Raw genomic sequence first — 21,177 nt, forward strand, 5'->3', positions numbered from 1 at the left:
ATTTAAACTTTAAATATAAAGAAATCAGTATTGATACGCATATTAGTACACAACTTTATTTGTACGTAACAAAATTCAAAAAGAAGACAGACTTGGGTTCCTTGCTTATGGTCCTGGGGCACCCCTTCCCGTCTTAATCTAAGGGTGCCTCCTAGTTTTGCTCCAGTGGAGCCATGGCCCATCCCAGCACTTCCGGGTCTGTTCCTATTTCTAGGAACAATGATTTTGCAAAAAAAAAATTATGATGAAGTTCATGTTTTACAAATTACAATGGCTGATTTCATGAATTATTAAAGGAGATGAAATAATAGTTTTATGATCGTGTAAACCAGTCAAAAAATACAGAACATGGAGGGTTATGATCAAGTAAATAAGAAAATGATACACTGACTCTCAAAGGATGGCAGGATCTTTGTATCTCTTAAAAAGATTTTCAATATCTGCCATCACTTCTGGTGGCAAAGGCCGCTCAGTTATTAGAAAAGCATCAATGTCTTCCTTTAGCTGTTCGACAGAGGTTGCACCAATGATTGAGCTGGTGACGAATGGTCGATCTCGCACAAAACCAAGAGCGAGCTGGACTGCAGTTAGTCCATGCTTCTTGGCCAACTCTAGATATTCTATCGTTGCTTCCTGTAATTGAGATGTGATATCAACACTAGCATTCAGCTGGCTGTTACTATTACGATGGGTCTAAAGTTGATGGTTAAAAAACAAACAAAATGAGGGCAACAACTTCCAAAAACTCCAGCTTCTAATTGAGCCGTTTGCTTTAGGTCATTTTCAGTAGTTAGAGATTAGAAACCTAATGTGATGCAATGCAACTGCATGTTATATGACACATTGAAGAGATATCACCAAATTAATTTGTTTACTTCACACTATTGAACAACATCGTGAGCTTTTTTTTTTTTAACTGATGAGGAACTCTGGAGATTGTGTAAATGCAGCATTTTTTTATTAGGTTAAAACCCAGAACTCGTCTATTGTGTCCATATCACACGGATCAGGTAAATCATCAACTTTTCATTAACAGGAAGCGGCCCCTATAGCTTTTTGGCACATAAGGTTCAAACTTAGATTTGGGGGAGTATACCATCAAGATCAACGCCCTTAAAATTTGAGCCAACTCTAGGAAATTCATGACTGATTTTTCACAATAAAAAAGTACATTTGACTTCCTGTCACTGCTTTGGTGTGAACTTGAATTTATGTGCATATTACTATTATCTACATGATATTTATCACTACCAAATGCCACGATAGAATGATTACCGTACCCTGGCAACAGATTTGTTATATCTTTCCATGTAGCCGGGGAAGAGGTTCAGCCTTCCTTTTCGTGCAGGTTCAGAATTGCTATCTATATATTTACCGGTCAGTGATCCAGCACCCAATGGAGAATAAGCCAGTAAACCAATATTGCAATTGTTTGGGTGGCACACTTCTACAAGATCAACTGCAAAGAATCAAGTGGACAGACAAACTCCACAGTAAGAGGCTGACATAACCAAGTCTGGAGAGAAATGAACTACATTTTACAAATGAACATATAAAATCTCCACTATACAATGAGTTATTTCCTCCTTAACCTTGCCTAAAGTTTCTAACTGGTTACCTATTTCTTAGAGTGTGGTAAAGGTTATTGTCCCTTTCACTCAATATTTTGAGCTAATATCAGTCCTTTAAAATAGATAATGCAATTTGGATTAAAGTAAGATGAAGTAAAACCAGCATGAATTATCAGTTGATAATAATTTGTTTTGGCCAAAAAAAAAAAAAAAAAAAAGAACTAAAACTATCAGCTTTGCTTGAAATATATTTGAATGAGACAACTGTGTGATCATAATGTCTAAACTTTAGCGGATAGCCTCACCTCATTTGTAGCACTGAGTAACATGGTAAGTTTCTCCTCTAGTTCAATTGCCTAAACATGTGCTTGGTTTGCATGCTTTAGATTGTGCAGGTGATCCTAGCTTTCGGCATTGACTCTAGTTCTTTATTCCTTTACGGATCCTTTCTATTATTAATTTTCTCCTTTCATTTTCTTTAGGAGCTTGGTTTTGGGATTTTATTTGTAACCCCATGCTCCCTTTGTATACAGTATTCCTCCACCATAAGTGAGGAGTAAAAAAAAATTGGGAACGGTCCTCTTCCTTAAAAAAAAAAATAACTAACTAAAAGCCACAGACAGGCCTATCCATGTTCCATTGGAATCCCTAACATAAGAAAGTAATCTTCTCATTCATTATGTCAAATAAGCCCCTTTCTCCTTGATAATTATACAAGGTGAGCCTCGAGTGCTTCAGACATCATCAGCTGCCACATTGAGTAAATTCTTGGTAATGGCAACCATATTGAAAAAAAAAAAACATTATCACCAAGAAATATTGGAGCCAACAGGGTGAGATACCATAGCTTTAATTCACCATTTGTTTACACTAACAAAAAAACTATTTACTTCCTAGAGTGGGCCAACTCATTTTTGGTATAATTATTGTCCCAATAAGCACTAAGGTCCTACTGTTAATAAATTATGGGGAAGAAAAAAGAAAAAACAGAATAAAGGACCTTTGTTGAATCTAAAACCATTCATAGTCTACGCATGCAATCTTAAATTCCAAGAGACTGAAACAAGACCAACTACACGCTAAAAGCAAGATTTATCTATCCCTAAAAGAAAAAGAATATGGCTGCAGGAAAGTCAAAGATTTATATTTATCTTGAAATAACTATTTAGATATATATATATATACTAATTGTAACATTTGAAGCTTTAAAATGTTATGTTGAAAACAAATTACCATGTTGGCTTTTCTCTAATAACTATGTGAAGATAGTGTGATAAAACAACCAACCTTCAAAACGACATCTAACTAGCAAACTGTAGCTGTTTTGGATACTGACAATCTTTGGTAGCCCTTCAACTCTTGCTGCATGAACAAACTCCATCACTCCATATGAAGTCTCATTGGAGACACCAATGTAGCGTACCTAAATAGGCTCAAAAGCACAGACAGCAAAATACTTATTCAAGAGTAACAGTGACACTCCAGTTATTTGAAAACAAACAATCCAATATTCCAATTGTTTACATTTCATTGCTTCTATAAGAGTGCACATCCAGCTACCCAATCAATTATTTGCTTATCAATACATTCATAAGAAGAAGTAAACTCAAGAACATTCCAATAATAACATGCTATTATCAAATTGACCAGACGATAGATCCGGAGAAATTGGTTGTTTGCACAGAGCTATGAGAAGCCTGAGAGAAAAATTGAGTTCTTCATATTTCTTACCTTTCCTTCCTCAATAAGTTCTTGGAAAGCCCTCAGTTGCTCCACAAACGGCACGCTTGACCTCCATTTTGCAGGATCGTACGAAAACTCACCAAACAATGCCACATAGCGATCTGGCCTGGGTTGAAAAGAAAGCCATACTTTTAAGAAACCACACTTAAAACCATTTTTGGTGAAACTTCCCTTCTTAAAAGAAAATAGCAGGCTAAATATGACTGCTCCCACATACACAGTACACTGAAGGCACTGCAGTGTATTGTGAAGCTGTCATTTTCTCCAATTAATCTGATACAGGGAAGTAAACGGGAAATTTGACATTGATAGAAGGCGTCCAACTTGCTGAGAATGAACGCAAAATATAATAAATAATTCAACTTTTTCAAGTCCTAAAATAATAATAATATTAAAAATAATATTCTAACAATATTTTATTCAACTTTTAACTTTCATCTAAAACCATCTCATCTCATCTCACTATCTAAACCGCACCTAAATAAATAACAGTGATTCAATCCCCCAAGATCCTCTTATAACTTGCAGGCATATATTAAACAACATAGAGATCGCATACATCACCAGAAAGTCACAAATCATCTCAAGAAAATAGTATTCGCGCCTCTGCTTTTGAAGGCAAACTTAACTTACCAATGAATTTGCAATAAATCAATGTAATCGGTGCCGAGGCGCTTAAGGCTTTTCTCTACACTTTCTTTAATATTTGCAGTGTCGACCCGTAAAACCTTGGCATTATCTCGTATATAACTTGACCGTTCTGAATAACCGCATACTTTTGTGGCCAAAATAACCTATCCATGAAAGATAATAGCTAGTAACTTAAAATCCCAAAAGCTTCTTATTCTTGCTCTCATGATTATTGCAACATCAATCCACAAAACAATATTATAAATTAAAAAACACGAAGCCCGCCTTAAGTAATCAAGATAAGAAGTTAAGAATAACGTATATTATCAAAGAAAATTACAACCAAAAAAAGCAATTTACTCACAAATAAGAGATTGAGCATCCTCCTATTTGAGATTAAAAAAATAATAATAATTAAAAAAAAGAAAAAGAAAAAGAGAGAGAGAGATTGAGCATCCATTAAAAACTACTAATACCTTGTCACGAGGTTGAGACTTGAGCCAGCTACCAATAAAGAGATCAGTTTTTCCTTGTGTCTCCTTGCTCATTGGAATTGGGTACTGCAAACAAAAATGAAATTGGAGTGTCCCCAAACAAAAAGTGCGTGGGTATGGGTTAAGAGTCTTGAGAAAGAACTCACAGCCTCGGCAGTGTCAAGAGCATTAATGCCACGCTCAAATGCATAACTTAACATTCCATGAGCTTCTTTCTCTGTGTTTTGCTCTCCGAATGTCATCTGAGATATTACATAGAATTGTAATACGGAAACAGTCGTCTAATCTTGAATTAAGAACAAATCCTTCTAATAAATTAGACCAAAAACACTAGAGACTAGAGAGAGAGAGAAAGAGAGAGAGAGAGATTTTACGGTTCCAAAAGTGATTTCGCTAATCACGAGGTCGGAGTCCCCGAGTTTCTTATACTGCAAGGCGCTCTTCTCACCAAGTTTGGCGCAAATGCGCGTCCTCAGGGAGCCCCTCATCCTGCTTGTCCTCATGAGCGTTGTAGTTCCAAAATGGCTGTGCCTGAGGCCGTAACTGGAGTATAGGAAAGCAGGAGCTGCAGAGAAGCAGGTGAAGGTGGCGTTCGACGAGGCCATCGCGTGTAAGAATGGCCTTATCGGAACGGAGCCGTTCGTTCGAATTCAATCTCTTGAGAGGCTGCGTGTGTCACAGCGTCAGCCTCGAATTTGGAACGGGACCGACCAATCGTGTGTGGTCTAGGGGTTAAAGTTTACAACCTACGAAGGGGGAAAGGCGGGCCTGTTTTCTGGCATAATTAACATGTTTTGGGCTTAAACGGGCCTTGTTTCCATCCTACTGGGCTTGCGTTTCAATTTTCGGGAGGGAGAAACCGCACTGTTTCTTGACTCGACCCGACATTACTTCAAGGGAAATTATAAAAAGAGAATTGATACTTATATAAAAAAAATTACATAAAAATAAATATATAAACAGATATAATTTTATATGATCTATTAAATTTATTTTATATTAAAAATAATTTTATAATCTAATATATTACATCAAGTTTCGTCAAATTTATTTTTATGTAATTTTTTTATAGTTAAAATATTCTTTTAATAAAAAAGGACAATATTAGGGTCCACCTAGTGTAAAGTTGGTCGTACCCTTAGTGCATTTAAGTTTTTTTTTTTCTAAATATTTCTTTAACATATTTAACTATTAAGACAAAAGAGCAATGATACGGACTATAATATAGTTTTAAGTAATTTTATTTTTAAATTTTTTTAAAATTATAAAAATATCCATATTAAAATAATATTTTTTTATTTAATAAAAGGTCTGCACATGTAATCTTTACTTGAATTTCTCAAAAAACTATAATTTTACTAATAGTTACTTTTTTAATTAATAAGAAAAAAAGTTAAAATGTTTAAACTATAACTTTAAACAATAGCTTTGAGAGCGATCCAATATCATTTTTCTATATATATATATATATATTAAAAAAAAAAGAACAGTAGTCTTGTTGGAACTTTTTAAATTCAAGATGGGTATTTAGTGTTTTTTATAGAATTTTTACGGATGATTTTACCTCTATAAGGGGAAAGAGTTGCATATTGATTGTTGATTGCTAGCATGGAAGTACAGTGTATAATTTATAAATTAGAATTTTGGAGGATAATGCAAATTGTCTAATAATGAAAATTTGTGCATTTGAGATGAAATCGAATATTCCCTAAACCTTTCGCTCCCTTCGGTAATTCAATCATGTCCGTCAACAGCGCTCAGATTTTTTCTTAGTTTATGGATCGGTTTAAGACCCAAGCTATCGGGTTAATTGACTCTACAGGAGGCCCAATATTTGTAAGAGTAATATTATTAATCCTTCATTTTGCCTGTCATTATCTATATGTGATATTTTTTGAAAGTATAATTGGTATATTTCATTTATCAATAAATCAGTCGTTACAATATTTCTCCCTCAACACAGAGTTAATAATTTTTGGAGGGCTCTCCTCCATCCATACAACTTCTTCAGAACAAGTAAGAGCCAATTTGGCTAGTAAATTAGCTATATTATTAGCCTCCATATGAATGAAATTTACAGACCAATTCAGATTATCCTTCCTCAATCTTCTGGTATCCTCAATTATTACACCATAGTCTGCCCATATATCAATATTACTATTTGTATCTTTAACAACCACCTAGGAATTACCCTCCAACATTACCTTATGCAATCCCAGCTCCAGACAGAAAAACATTGCTTTTCTCAGTGCATGTGCCTCAGCCACTACAATCTTAACGAATGTAGAAAGTTTTGAACACAGACAGGCAATGATCTCACCCTCCGAGTCTCTTATAATGATCCCAATTTCCACTTTTTTGTTTTTTACATCCAGTGCAGCATCCCAGTTTACTTTACAGACCATAGTATCAGATTTTTCCTATCTAACCAGCCTCCTGTCAATTTGATCAGGCCTAGATGATTTGTTTACAATTCTAAACTCTTCAAGATTATGCTTGGCAGCATGAATTAATACTTTTGGACTCTCAAACTTTTTCTAAAAAATGAATGAGTTTCTTCTCAACCATATCCTTCTCATTGTGCAAGCCACAAGACCAACCCCATCCTCCTCCAAACATCTATTAATTGCTTCCATAAATCCATAAATTGACCTGCAGAACAAGCCCACTTATGAACTGGACTATCATTCTCTGCCTAGACATCTAAAGCAGTCGAGCAACACCATAAAGCATGTGTAGTGGTCTCCTCTTCCCTTTCACAAATAGGACATAAATTGTTTTCATTTATTTTCTTCTTTGTTAAGTTCAGATTAGTAGGAAGTAAATCATGATAAGCCTTCCATAGGAACTGTTTCACCACACCCCATACCTTCAGCTAGGGCTGTTCATCCGGGTTCCGACCCGGAAATCCGGATATACCCAACCCGAAACCCGGATTTGAAATCCGGGCCGGAACCCGGACCGGGTTAGCCCGGGTCAGATCCGGGCCGAAATCTGGATGGACCCGAGTTTTGTAAAACCCGGATTCCGGATTGGAACTGCTTTTTTTTTTTTTTTCTGTTGTATTTGTCCTCTGTGGTCTGGAGGGTCCCACCCTAGAGCCGACTCCCCCACGCTTACCCACCACGATTGTACCTAGAAGACCTGCACAACATTTTCCGGCATTTCCTTCACAAGAGAGCGTCCTTCCAGCCGGAGCTACGATTGCTTCCTCTCGGGGAGAACCTGATGTCGAAGCTAAAGTCCATAGGCATTGCCCATAACTGGATCATTAATAAGAATAGAGTACAATGGGAATGAGGATAGATTTCAGTGAGTTATTTTTGTCGAGCACACAGTTCCCACCAATGTTTTGAATACTGTACCGGATGCCGTACCGGTCAAGACACTGGAACGAAATATTTCGGTACCGGTACCGTTTCAGGATAGTCGATATATAAATAAATTATATTTATAAATATATATATTAATTATATTTCAAAATAATAATTTATATATAAATAAATTATACATAAATACATATATCTATATAAATTATAAATAGTTTAGTCTAAATTGGGGGTAAAAAAATAAATTTGTAATTTGAAAAAAAAATAAATAAATAACGAAACCGAAATACCGGCCGGTACATAAGCCGATATTTGAACCGGTACGAAATTATAAAATTTCTGTACCGGTCCGGTGGCCGGTACGGAATATACCAGCCGTACCGGCCGGTACGGTACGATTTTAAAAACAATGATTCCCACCATTGAGAGGAACAATCACCCAACAACATTCATCCTTTACATTATTCCACCCAGACTTTCACTCTTATCGAAAAAGGGACCCATATATTTTTGAAAAGATTTCTCTTTCTACAAAACTAGAGAGAGATAGATTGTGGGTTTCTCAAATTACCTTGTATACGGGACCGAAGCCTCCGTGACCGAGCTTATTAAGTTTGGAGAAGTCATTGGTGGCGATTTGCAGGAAACAGAGCTCGAAGAAGAGGTCCCACGAGTCGGCAATAGCGTCGTCGTCTGTTGTGTCCTCCCCGGTTGTTCGGCTGCAGGCTCTCAATCTCTTTTCCCAGAAAGCACGGAGACCAGAGAGACAACTCATGTCCTAATGTGAGGATCATACAGTTGTAGGGTTAGCAGCGATGAAGGGCTCGAGGCATATACTGCAGGAGTCTTCGAAAGCATCATCGGGAGCTCCAGAGGAGGAAGATGCAGCTGAAACCACCGGATTCTGCAAAGAAGAGGACGGAAAAGAAGAGGGAGCAATATTTGCCATTGTTGTTGGCAGAGTGAGTTGGAGGAGGATTGCAGACAATGGATGAGAAAAAAACTAGGACTTTTATGGAGAGGAAGGAGGAGAAGATGAAGAAGAAATGAACCCTAGTAAATTTAAGAGAGAGAGAGAGAGAGAGAGAGAGAGAGAGAGAGAGAGAGAGAGAGAGTGAAAGGCAGAAAACGCAGGAAAGAAAAACCCGATTCAGACGGTTTGATTTGATATAATCAAATCAAATCTCAATTATTTATTGCTTACTAATCTGTCTTAATTACGACTTTCAGATTTCAGAGAGAGAGTGAGCGCAGTGAGATTAAAAGGGAGGGGCGGATAACAGAAACCAGGTACCGGGTTTTTAATCCGGTATCTGGATTTTAAATCCGTACCCGGACCGCGTAGGTCCGGGTTTTGAAATCCAGGTTTCGGCCCAGATTAAATCCGAGCCGGAACCGGAATTCGGTTTTACCGGATTTCGGGCCATCTGGCCCGTATGAACAGTCCTACCTTCAGCTTCCAGATCGATTTCCATCCAACTTCATCTAAGTTTATAGTCGAAGATTCACTATTCTTTGTCCTTATTCTTGAATATTTTTTTGATAAATTGTCCTTATCCTTGAATATTCTAGGTGACCTGCACTTTTCACATAAAATAAGCTATTCCGTGAATAACATATATTAAATGATTAAAAATTATTTATTATATTTAACTTATGAGTCAATCATTTAATATTATATTAAAGCAATGAAAGCATGATGAGATACTGATAAAAAGATCTCAACTTAAACATCTTAATTCAAAAAATTTTATTATTATTTTCAAAATTTTTACTTCATTTTATCTATTCTTCAAACCACTACATACTAGCTTCTCGGTTAACGACTGCCACATACCTTAACTGAAAATATTATGTGTTAGCAAGATGGGGTTCTGCAGCCATGCAACAAATAAAGACATGCACAACAAAGAACAAAAGCCTTTAACAATTAACCATTCGCCGCGTGCAAAATATAAACCTCCCTTCCACGCTATAAATATTAAATATCGGTCTCTCTACCTATGCCCCCCATCTTCACCATATAATTAAGCAGGGTTTTAAATTAAGGGAGTTCCACTATGGCTTACTCTTCGTTGCTCTATCTTAGCATTTGCTTTCTCGTTCTCTTTCATGGCTGCCTTGCTCAATCAGAGCAAGTCATAGGGCGATCCCAGAGGCCGCAGCAACAACGCTTCCAGACAGAGTGCCGCATCAACAACTTAAATGCTCGAGAACCCGCTAAGAGTTTTGAAGCCGAGGCTGGTCTCACCGAGTACTGGACCCCAAACGATGAACAGTTCCGGTGTGCCGGAGTTGATCTGGTCCGCCACACTATTCAATGTAGAGGCCTTTTGTTGCCTTCATTCTCCAATGCTCCTAAGCTCATCTATGTCGTCCAAGGCACGTATTAGAGAGTACCGAACTTACGGCTCTACGTACGTTTTGTCAAAATACTATGCCTGCCATAACCATTAATTTTGTAATTATCAATTCATGCAGGTAGAGGTCTTCACGGAGCTGCCATCCCAGGTTGTCCTGAAACGTTTCAATCGGAGTCCTCTTCGCAATATTGAGGAGATCAGGGCTCACAACGGAGGGGCAGAGACCTGCAAGGCTGCACCAAAAGGTTCATCAAATACAGGAGGGTGACATCCTTGCTGTGCCAACCGGGATAGCTCATTGGATTTATAACGACGGCGAATCACAGCTTATTTTGGTTGAACTCCACGACACCTCAAATCAGGCCAACCAGCTCGATGAGAACGCTAGAGTCAGTACAAATAATTAAACCCTTATTGGTCTTGGTTATTCACTGCTTATATTACATATACTTTGATATAATAAAGTCTAATAAGCAATGAAAACTTTTTCAAATTAACATTGAGAAGAGCTGTACTTATTTAAGTAATTTATGATTCACAGGTTCTACTTTGCTGGAAACCCATGTTAGATATTTTAACATGAATATTAATAAACGGATCTTCGATTTCATATGATCCACAATAATAAACAGTAATAAATGCGTACCTTTCTCCATCAGTTTGATGAAGAATTAAATCTGAATATGAGAGAAGGATCACCCTAGCAACTTCGCCTCACAAGTGTCTCACGATGGCAAAAGGCACTCTTATGTTGTAGGTGAGAACCCTTTAATCCCTCAGTGCTATTTATAGATTTCTGACCATCAAGAAATCTAAGAGTTTGTATCTGACTATAACTAGAGATAGAGTTTTAATCTTATCTCTTAGGATTTCTCTTATCCCGTTATCACTCATCTTGAATCTGATAGACTTGAGCTATTTCAAATTCTATTAAGATGGGTGTGTGGGACATAGAGTTTAAATAAAACTCTTACATTCTCCCACTTGGCCCATACGCCCATAAAATAATATTTTCCGTTCATGGGTTTATTACAGGAATTAACCATACTGCGCAAATTCATTTCCTGAAACTTTCATAGCTCAAAGTACATTACATGAGTTATGTAATATCAATGTTAAATCAACTACTGATGCGAGTCATGGCGGTCCTTTGTTATATAATCAACAAATTCCCTTCCATGTACCACAACACCAGCAACCAATTTTACATGATCTTTAATTGGGATAATTAAGGCTAATACCGTAATGCCTTGGGTTCCAATTCATGTCTGTTGTAGACATTATCTTGTCACCATTCTTCCAAACCATTCAATGTACAAAGAATTGGAAAGACAAGAAAACAGAAACAAAACAACCATAATAGATATCATTAAGTGTCCAAAAACAAAATAAAAGATATATGAGCTCAATAACATGTTTTACATCATAAGACCCATTCTGTCAACATGTTCTTTAAACTGTTTTGCTACTAGACCCTTTGTTAATGGGTCTGCTATCATAAGCGTAGTACTAATATGTTCTATGGACACTGTCTGTTTCTGTACTTCCTCCTTGACACTTAGGTATTTGAGCTCCATGTGTTTAGCACCTTTAGAATACCTATCATTTTTGGAGAAAAATACTGCAGAGGAATTATCACAATAAATTCTCAGCGGCCTTTCTATAGAGTCAACAACTCCAAGTCCTGAGATAAAGTTTCTCAGCCATAAACCATGCACTGTGGCCTCAAAGCATGCCACAAACTCAGCCTCCATTGTTGATGAAGCAGTGATAGTTTGCTTCATACTTTTCCATGAGATCGCTCCACCGGCTAGTAGGAAAACATATCCAGAAGTAGATTTCCTACTATCAGAACAACCGGCAAAATCAGAGTCTGAGTATCCAATTACCTCTAAGTTGTCAGTTCTCCTAAAGGTAAGCTGGTAATCCTTAGTTCCTTGCAGATATCGCAATACCCTCTTTGCTGCTTTCCAATGAGACATCCCTGGGTTACTCTGGTAACGCCCAAGCATGCCAACTGCTAAACTGATGTCTGGCCTCGTGCAAATCTGTGCATATATCAAGCTCCCCACAACTGAAGCATAGGGGATTTTTGCCATCTCTTTACGCTCCCACTCAGTTTTAGGACATTGTGATAGGCTAAACTTATCACCTTTTGATATCGGAGTATCAAGTGATGAGCAACTTTTCATGCCAAATCTCTCAAGAACTCTTTCTATGTAATTTTTCTAAGACAATCCCAACAGTCCTTGTTTTCGATCTCGGAGGATTTCAATTCCGATCACAAAGGATGCCTCACCCATATCTTTCATTTCAAAGTTCTTGGATAGAAAACCCTTGGTTTCATAAAGTAAGCCAAGATCACTACTAGCCAACAAGATATCATCAACATACAGGATCAAAAATATAAACTTGCTCCCACTGACCTTTAGGTATATACATCGATCAACAATGTTTTCTTTAAATCCAAAGGCAGTAATGGTATCATTGAACTTTAAGTACCACTGTCGGGAAGCTTGTTTAAGCCTGTATATTGATTTCTTAAGCTTACATACTAGGTGATCTTTGCCTTTTTCTGAGTAGCCCTCTGGCTGCTCCATGTAGACCACTTCATCCAAACTTCCATTTAGAAAAGCTGTTTTCACATCCATTTGGTGTAACTCTAAATCAAAATGAGCCACCAATGCCATAATGATTCTGAATGAGTCCTTTTTAGATACTGGAGAAAAGGTCTCTTTGTAATCAATGTCTTCTTTCTGGGTGAAACCCTTAGCAACAAGTCTGGCCTTATGTCGTTCGACGTTGCCTTTAGAGTCGCGTTTGGTCTTAAAGACCCATTTACACCCGACTCTTTTACACCCTTTAGGCAACTCAACGAGATCCCAAACTTGATTTTGATCCATGGATTTCAACTCTTCTTTCATGGCATCGATCCATTTACTAGAATCACATCTCTCTATAGCTTGTGAAAACGTTAGTGGATCTTCACTTGTCCCAATGTCAAATTCAGATTCTTGGAGATATACCACATAGTCTGCTGAAATAGCAGGTCTCCGATCTCTCTGAGATCTGCGTAAGACTATCTGTTCTGGTAACTCCGAACTTGGTTCATCAGTGATATTATCATTCTGAGATGGGTGATCATTTTCTTGTTCCAATGTATCATTGTGATGATCAATTAGAGGAACCATTATCTTTTCTGAGGATGTAGGTATGGAGACATCTACTCGTACTTCCTCAATGATCACATCTCTAGGTTCTATTTTCCCACTGATTTTGCCAAGTTCAATGAATTTGGCATTCCCTGTTTCCACTATTCTCGGATTGTGATTAGGACAGTAAAACCGATACCCTTTGGATCTCTCTGGGTAGCCAATAAAGTACCCACTTACTGTTCTGGGATCCAATTTCTTTTCATGTGGGTTGTAAAGTCTCGCTTCTGCTGGGCAACCCCAAACGTGCATGTGTCTTAAACTTGGTGTCCTACCAGTCCATAGCTCGAAAGGAGTTTTTGGAACTGACTTACTAGGAACCCGGTTTAAGATATAAGTTGCCGTCTTAATGGCTTCACCCCACAATGATTTGGGTAAGGTAGAATTGCTTACCATACTTCTGACCATATCCAATAAAGTCCGATTACGCCTTTCAGCAACATCGTTCTGCTGTGGCGTTCCTGGCATCGTGTACTGTGCAACAATGCCATGTTGTTCTAGAAGTTTGGCGAATGGGCCAGGGTTACGACCCGATTCGTCATACTTTCCATAGTATTCTCCACCTCGATCCGACCTGATGATTTTCACCTTTCTATCTAACTGTCTTTCCACCTCCATGAGAAATACCTCAAGTACTGAAACAGCTTGAGATTTCTCATGTAGCAGATAGATATATCCAAACCGTGAAAAATCATCTATAAAGGTGATAAAATACTTTTCTCCACCAAAACATTCAGTGAAGAATGGTCCACATATATCTGTGTGAATTATTTCAAGAAGCTCTTTACTTCTTGTGGCACCTTTCTTAGTATGTTTGGTTTGCTTTCCTTTAATGCAATCCACACATACTTCAAGATTAGTAAAATCTAAATGCGGAAGTATCCCTTCTTTTACTAATCTCTCTAACCTTTCTTTGGAGATGTGCCCCAATCTCTTATGCCACAAATCATAAGAATGTTCATTCATCATGTTTCTTTTAGTTCCAATACACATTTCATGGTTATGGGTATAGGTATTATGAATAAATGTATTATCGAGACAAAGTCGATAAAGACCATCGGAAAGAAACCCAGAACCAATAGATAAAGAGTCTCTGAACAAATTGAAACTACCATTGTGAAATGAAAAAGAATAACCATCAAAGTCCAATCTAGAAAGGGAAATTAGATTACGCCTCACAGAAGGCACAAAAACTGTGTTATGAAGGTCTAAACAATGACCAGTACTCAAAACTAAACGAAAAGTCCCTATGACCAAAACTTCAGCCTTATTCTCATTTCCCATAAAAATGAATCGCTCACTGGGGCTTGGTGTTTGGCTTGTAAGGTATCCCTGCATGGTTATAGAAACATGAACATTAGCACCTGAATCTAGCCACCAAGAATTAGTAGGAACATTTACAAGGTTTGATTCAAAACATACAAGGGCAAGAGGCTTACCCTTCTTTTCAAACCAAGCCTTACGTTTCTGACACTCAGATTTCATGTGTCCATTTTTCCCACACCAGTAGCATTTGGTACTACGATGTTGAACCTGATTAACATTTCCAGGCTCCTTTCCTCTTGGTGGTCCAATTCGTTTCTTTTTACTATAATGGTGCTTTTTCTTTCCAGCTTCTTTGGTCACAAAATTAGCAGAGTAATGCCCTTGTTGTTTCAGTCTTACTTCCTCCTGAACTACCATACTTGCCAGCTCATTCACATTCCATTTATCCTTAATAGAATTATAATGCATCTGGAATGGACCATACTGAGGTGGCAATGAGTTCAGAATAAACTGAACAATAAAGGACTCATCTACCTTCATTTCCAGGGTTTGTAATCTAGCAGCAAGATTTGTCATTTCAAGGATATGCTCTTGCATTCCTTTGGCTCCATCATATTTCATGGTGGTAAGTCTAGCCATCAGTGTTCCTGCTAAAGACTTATCTGTAGACTTAAATCTCTCCTCAGTATTTTTCAAAAAACTTTGGGCATCCTCAACACTAGGGAGTGAATTTTTAATATTTTCAGATATGGTCATTTTCATGAACATTAGACTCAGCCTGTTTGATCTCTCCCACTGTTTAAATGACTCTTTCTCATCCCTGTTATTCTCTTCAGTGATGGGTGGTGGTTTTGGACTTGTAAGGGATGAGTCCAGGTCAAGGACCCCTAAGGTGAATCTGACTCGCTCAACCCACTCAGAAAAATTAGAGCCATTCAAAACAAGAACTGATGAAGTTTGTGAATGTAATGAAGTCGGTACATTTACTGCAAGAAAATATTCGTCACATAATGCTTTGAGTTAGACACTTATAAACAATAATCAGAATTTAAATAATTATGGATGAACTAGTAGTGTCATTAAAACCCTCCTTTGGGAGTATATCTTAATACACAAAGTGTTCTCACCAATATTAAATTTTGTGGATGAACTAAGCGTATCATCAGAATTCTCCTTTGGGAGTAAACTCTGACATACAATTGTTCCCTCCAACCTTTCTTTTGATGGATGAACTAGTAGTGTCATCAAAACCCTCCTTTGGGAATAGATCTTGACACACAAAATTGTTCACTCTATCATATCCACCTTACTATGGAATTTAATGATTGTGTATCAAAATTGAAGAAAATCTTGTACCTTTGGGCAATCAAGTTTTTCTTTAATTTTAATGAAAATCATTTGTCCATATTGGATAAATAATTAAATATATAACATGATAATGAGAGTCAATTCATACATGTATTTTATGTATGTAATAATAATATGCATATGACATTTAATAAAATGTAATACATGTATTTAACAATAATATCATGCAAATAACATTTAATAAAATTTAATGCATGTATGTAACAATAATAACATGCATATAACATTTAATCAAACTTTTCATACATGTAAATAACAATAATAACATGTATAAATAAATAAATAAAATTCGGATTTTTTTTTTAATATTAAAATAATAATATTTTAATCTGACCGGTCCGGTCCGGGTCTGAACCGGACCGGTTCAGCAAACTGGACCGCAACCAAGTCAACTGGAAGTGTTGACTCGGCCGGACCTACTGTACAGGCCCGATTGCTATTTTTTTTTTTTTTTTTGTTTTGTTCCTTTCTTGGGCTGGGCCACATCAGTGGCCCATAGGCCCGTTACTATGCTATCGGGCTGGACCAGAATTCCAGCTCAAGCACTTTACCCTTCTGGATTCATAACAGATTAAAACAATTGGACCGGGCCAAGGCCCACGGACTACAGCCCAAACCCGTTTACACACTAAATGAAAACTTAAGTAATAAAACTATTCTTCTTCCTCAGGAAAGAACCAGCGCCGCACCATCTCAGCACAGCTCAGATGCGGTGCAATTTCCTCAACAAGCATGCAGCTCATCAGGGATCACTGCATATCACGGTGGTCCTCACTGGCGAGGAGGAGAACGGCAAGGTATCCCCGCCCTCCACCCCCGCCGAGGTCCACCCCTCCTCTCCATTTAAAAAAAAAAAAAAAAAAAAAAAAAAAAGAAAGAGAACTGTGGCCAGTGGGTTTGAAATCCCACTGCCACCTTTATAGACGCCGGCGAGGAGGATAACAGCCTCCTCACGCCGCCAGCCTCTCCTTCAAATTTTTTTTTTTTTTTAAATAGAGAACTGTGGCCAGTGGGTTTGAAATCCCACTGCCACCTTTATAGACGCCGGCGAGGAGGATAACAGCCTCCTCACGCCGCCGGCCTCTCCTTTACACCGTTGACTGTAGAACCACCGGCCACCATACACGGTGCTCTGCCTCACACCCAGCAGCTGCCCCTACAGCTCACTGTTACAAGGCTCTTTTCTCCAACACAGAACCTTAAACTTTCATATAACGCAGCCTCGGCGACTCATGGTTTCTCAATTCACAATATTGTTAAACAATACACAGGAAAGTAAAATAAAACCCAATCAAGGAGTTGGAATCGTGAACAACTATGAGAGTTTTTCTCTCTCTCAGCACAGGCACAACACGGCAAAAGCAGAAATAAGAACACCGAAATGCATAAAAACTCTCAGATCGTAAAACCAAAAGTTTTTAGTTTTTCGTAGTAAAAACACAGTATACGAAAGCATATATTTACTGCATATTTTATTGAGATCATAAAATATCTACAACCTAAAGCTCTGATACCACATGTTAGATATTTTAACATGAATATTAATAAACGGATCTTCAATTTCATATGATCCACAATAATAAACAGTAATAAATGCGTACCTTTCTCCATCAGTTTGATGAAGAATTAAATCTGAATATGAGAGAAGGATCACCCTAGCAACTTCGCCTCACAAGTGTCTCACGATGGCAAAAGGCACTCTTATGTTGTAGGTGAGAACCCTTTAATCCCTCAGTGCTATTTATAGATTTCTGACCATCAAGAAATCTAAGAGTTTGTATCTGACTATAACTAGAGATAGAGTTTTAATCTTATCTCTTAGGATTTCTCTTATCCCGTTATCACTCATCTTGAATCTGATAGACTTGAGCTATTTCAAATTCTATTAAGATGGGTGTGTGGGACATAGAGTTTAAATAAAACTCTTACAACCCACACCCACAACAACAAAGTGGTCGCCCGAGACGCAGAGAGAGCTGGCAGGGAAGCAGGAGCAGGAGCCAGAGCCAAGGCCAGGAAGTAAGAGAGAGAAGCCCGCAAAGTGGCAGCAACATGTTCAATGGCTTCGACGAAGAGTTTCTGGCCTAAAACTTCAACATTGACAACGAGCTAGTAATGAGGATACAGAACCGAGATGATCGGAGGGGAAGAATCGTCCTAGTCGAGGATGCACTTCGGGTGCTGAGCCCACAAAGTAGAGGAGAAGAACGAGAAGAGAGGGGATGGGATAGAGACAATGGCGTGGAGGAAACCTTCTGCACGCTGAGGCTCAAACATAACATCGCCGACCCACAACGCGCTGATGTTTACAATGAACGCGGCGGTCGCATCACCAAACTCACCAGCCTCAACCTCCCTATCCTTAGGTACATCCAGCCAAGTGCCGAGAGAGGTGTCCTCTACACGGTAAGAGATGGAAAACAAAAAAAAAAAAATCAAAATGTGAAACGCAAAACCAATAAATATCACTAACATGGTTAATTTGGTCATTTGAAATGTCCTAGTCATAATTACTAACATGGTTAATTTGGTCATTTGAAAAATGTGCAGAATGCCCTCGTAGCACCACACTACAACATGAACTGCCACACTGTGATATACGTAATCAGGGGCAACGCCAGGCTTCGGGTGGTCGGAGAGAATGGAAAAAACGATTTGACAGGGATGTTTGGGAAGGTCGGGCTTTGACAGTGCCACAAAACTTCGCTGTCATTAATGACGGCAGGAAATCAAGGATTCGAGTTGGTGGCATTCAAAACAAACCACAACGCCGAAATTAACCCACTTGCTGGAAGGCTTTCGGCCATGCGGGCTTTTCCAGAGGATGTGTTAATAAATGCATACCGCATTGACATGGAGGAAGCTAGAAGGCTGAAGTATAATAGGGAAGAGACGACCCTGTTCAGTTCGGAGTCCTTTGGGTGGCAGCATAGGAACTAGGCATCTGAAGTACTTGTGTGCACCTAGTAATTTTCATAAAATCTGTATTAGTTTCGGTAGTATGGATGGAAGTCCTCATAGGAGTTGAGGCTAACTAGTTTGTTACCTACTACGTCGTACTTGTATCTGCGGGAAGGAAAGTTTATATCATCTCTGAGTTAATAATAATATCCCCTGTTGCACCTATAAAATATGCTCTTTATTTTTTGTCCGATCGAGTTCATGCTAGATGCTCTGCTATCGTTACATTATCCAAGATCTTCATATTACACTCGCATATAAATGTGGTCCTAAAAGGGTCGACTGCTGGATTAGTGCACCCACTTGGGACTTTTCGGCGTGCGGAATATGCTCTGTTTTTCTCTCTCCCTTTGCCTGTGGTTGGACTATGGAGGAATCTAATCCAACTTTACTCGACGGAGGTGTTGGGCGATGTAGTGAGAAAAAGGGATGGATAACCAGTGGAGAGGACTTGTGAAGGGTTCCTCGATGATCATATAGAGAGGGGGATTAAAATACGATTAGTGATATCGATCAAACAGCACTACTATCTTCGTTGTAGAAATACGACTTAACAACATCGGCTAATGGCTAAAGGGTCGAAGGAATCTTGATTTGGCAGTAAATGGAAAATAAGTGACATGTCATAATTGTGTCGGTCAAATTTCTATGAAGTGTGCATGCAGGGCAACTCATTACTAATCTAGATATAAAATATGACAAAATTGATACTTTATGATAAGATGGGATATTTCTATTATAATATATCATTTTTCAGATGCCAAATATTGTGGTATAATATATCTATGATAAGATGCCAAATTGAAACGCTCCGGTTTCGAATGGGTTGAAGAGTTAATTCTCCTCACTTAAAATTGTATCTCGCAATATAAATGTAAACTCTAATTTCTCAATTACACATAAGATTCTCCGTTTCAAATCAACTATTTCAATATAAATAATTTAAAACACCACAAAATCTCAAAAATAAACCTCAACTTTCCAAATTAGTAAATCATCCGAACATGATAAAATTACTGAGTAAACTCTCCAATAATCATAGCAACCTTCTAAGTTTAATCCATCATGCTTAAAGCATCTCATCCATACTCCCTAATCTTAATCTTTAGTTAAAATATTCAAAATTATCTAAAAAATATTGTGGAGATAAGGGGTAAGTTATTAACAACTCAGTAAACAAAACAAATATAGTAGTATGTAAATATGAGTCTTTTAAGATAGTTCGATATGCATAAATAAAACATTTCATTTTTAGAGTACATGCTATCAAAATATCAAAGCGCTATTTCACAAACTGTTCGTATTCAAAGACTAACTGGCATAACATGACTGAACATTTTCATTTTGTCATATCATTTCATATCGTATCATATCATATACCATAATTAACCCATGTAGTAGGATTGTGCTATCCCCATTGGCCAAATCAGACATTATCATATTGTAAAACTTTTTCTTATTCATTCTCAGAGTTCCGAATGTACATACATGAAAGAACACATAAAAAACCATTTTGTTTCCACAATGGTTGCACTCATATTAAAGATGTTGGCACCAACCATATAACATATTTAGAAGTATCATATCAAAACTAGAATTATAACAAAATCAGAAAATCATGCCAAAGGTTTTTCAAATACATATATTAAATAGATTGCTGAACATATTCATATCATTTTCATATATTTAAAAGTAGATTCAGAACGTGTTCATATAACATATACAAAATTTCTAGATTTCATATTCACTCTTTTGGCATATTTCATAAACATGTCAAAATATTACTCATGTCTACACTAATCATGCCAGGAAACATTTCTTTTTCATATAGATTTCATGAGAAATGCATAACCACATAACTAAGATTGTTTTTACATTTTCTTTTCAAAACATATAATGCATATTTTCAAAAACCAATTTCAATTCATTTTCTTTTAATTCAAAGTCTAGTATAAAAATCCCGTTTACTTGAACGTTTAACTTCATGAAAATTTCTTACTACAGTGCCAAAGTGTTATCAATCGTCACATATAAAATAAACATATAACTTACTTAAATTTCCAAATGAACATGTACTTCGTAATTAAAACCTGAGACATATCATTCTATATTTCCTTAATGTTTAAAAATCCTCATAATCCTAAAATATCGCCACTTCCCAAAATACTTTGATTTTTATATAATTTCTCCAAATAATTTCACAATTAATTCCTAAGATGACATTAACTCTATAATATTGA

General features: G+C 37.4%; 1 protein-coding gene and 1 pseudogene across 1 annotated transcript; one reads left to right on the forward strand and one right to left on the reverse strand.

Moving 5' to 3' along the window:
- Positions 1–256: 256 nt before the first annotated feature.
- Positions 257–5,158, reverse strand: LOC122276965 (protein tas-like). Its single transcript, XM_043086851.1, has 8 exons — positions 4,813–5,158; positions 4,585–4,680; positions 4,421–4,504; positions 3,948–4,108; positions 3,303–3,420; positions 2,859–2,994; positions 1,281–1,459; positions 257–633 (listed from the first exon to the last, which is right to left on the reverse strand). Exons 1-8 carry the CDS (start codon positions 5,041–5,043, stop codon positions 394–396), a joined length of 1,245 nt encoding a protein of 414 aa, XP_042942785.1. The 5' UTR covers positions 5,044–5,158; the 3' UTR covers positions 257–393.
- Positions 5,159–9,782: 4,624 nt separating this feature from the next.
- On the forward strand, positions 9,783–18,916 carry LOC122300333 (annotated as a pseudogene).
- Positions 18,917–21,177: the final 2,261 nt, after the last annotated feature.

Source organism: Carya illinoinensis, chromosome 1 (assembly GCF_018687715.1).
Source record: "Carya illinoinensis cultivar Pawnee chromosome 1, C.illinoinensisPawnee_v1, whole genome shotgun sequence".
Taxonomy (NCBI): domain Eukaryota; kingdom Viridiplantae; phylum Streptophyta; class Magnoliopsida; order Fagales; family Juglandaceae; genus Carya; species Carya illinoinensis.

Coding starts and splice junctions, on each gene's coding strand:
- LOC122276965 (XM_043086851.1), bottom strand. CDS start 5,043: ATGGCCTCGTCGAACGCCACCTTCACCTGCTTCTCTGCAGCTCCTGCT. Junction 4,681..4,812: donor GCGAAATCACTTTTGGAACC/GTAAAATCTCTC, acceptor GTAATATCTCAG/ATGACATTCGGAGAGCAAAA. Junction 3,421..3,947: donor GATTTATTGCAAATTCATTG/GTAAGTTAAGTT, acceptor TTTTCAACCCAG/GCCAGATCGCTATGTGGCAT.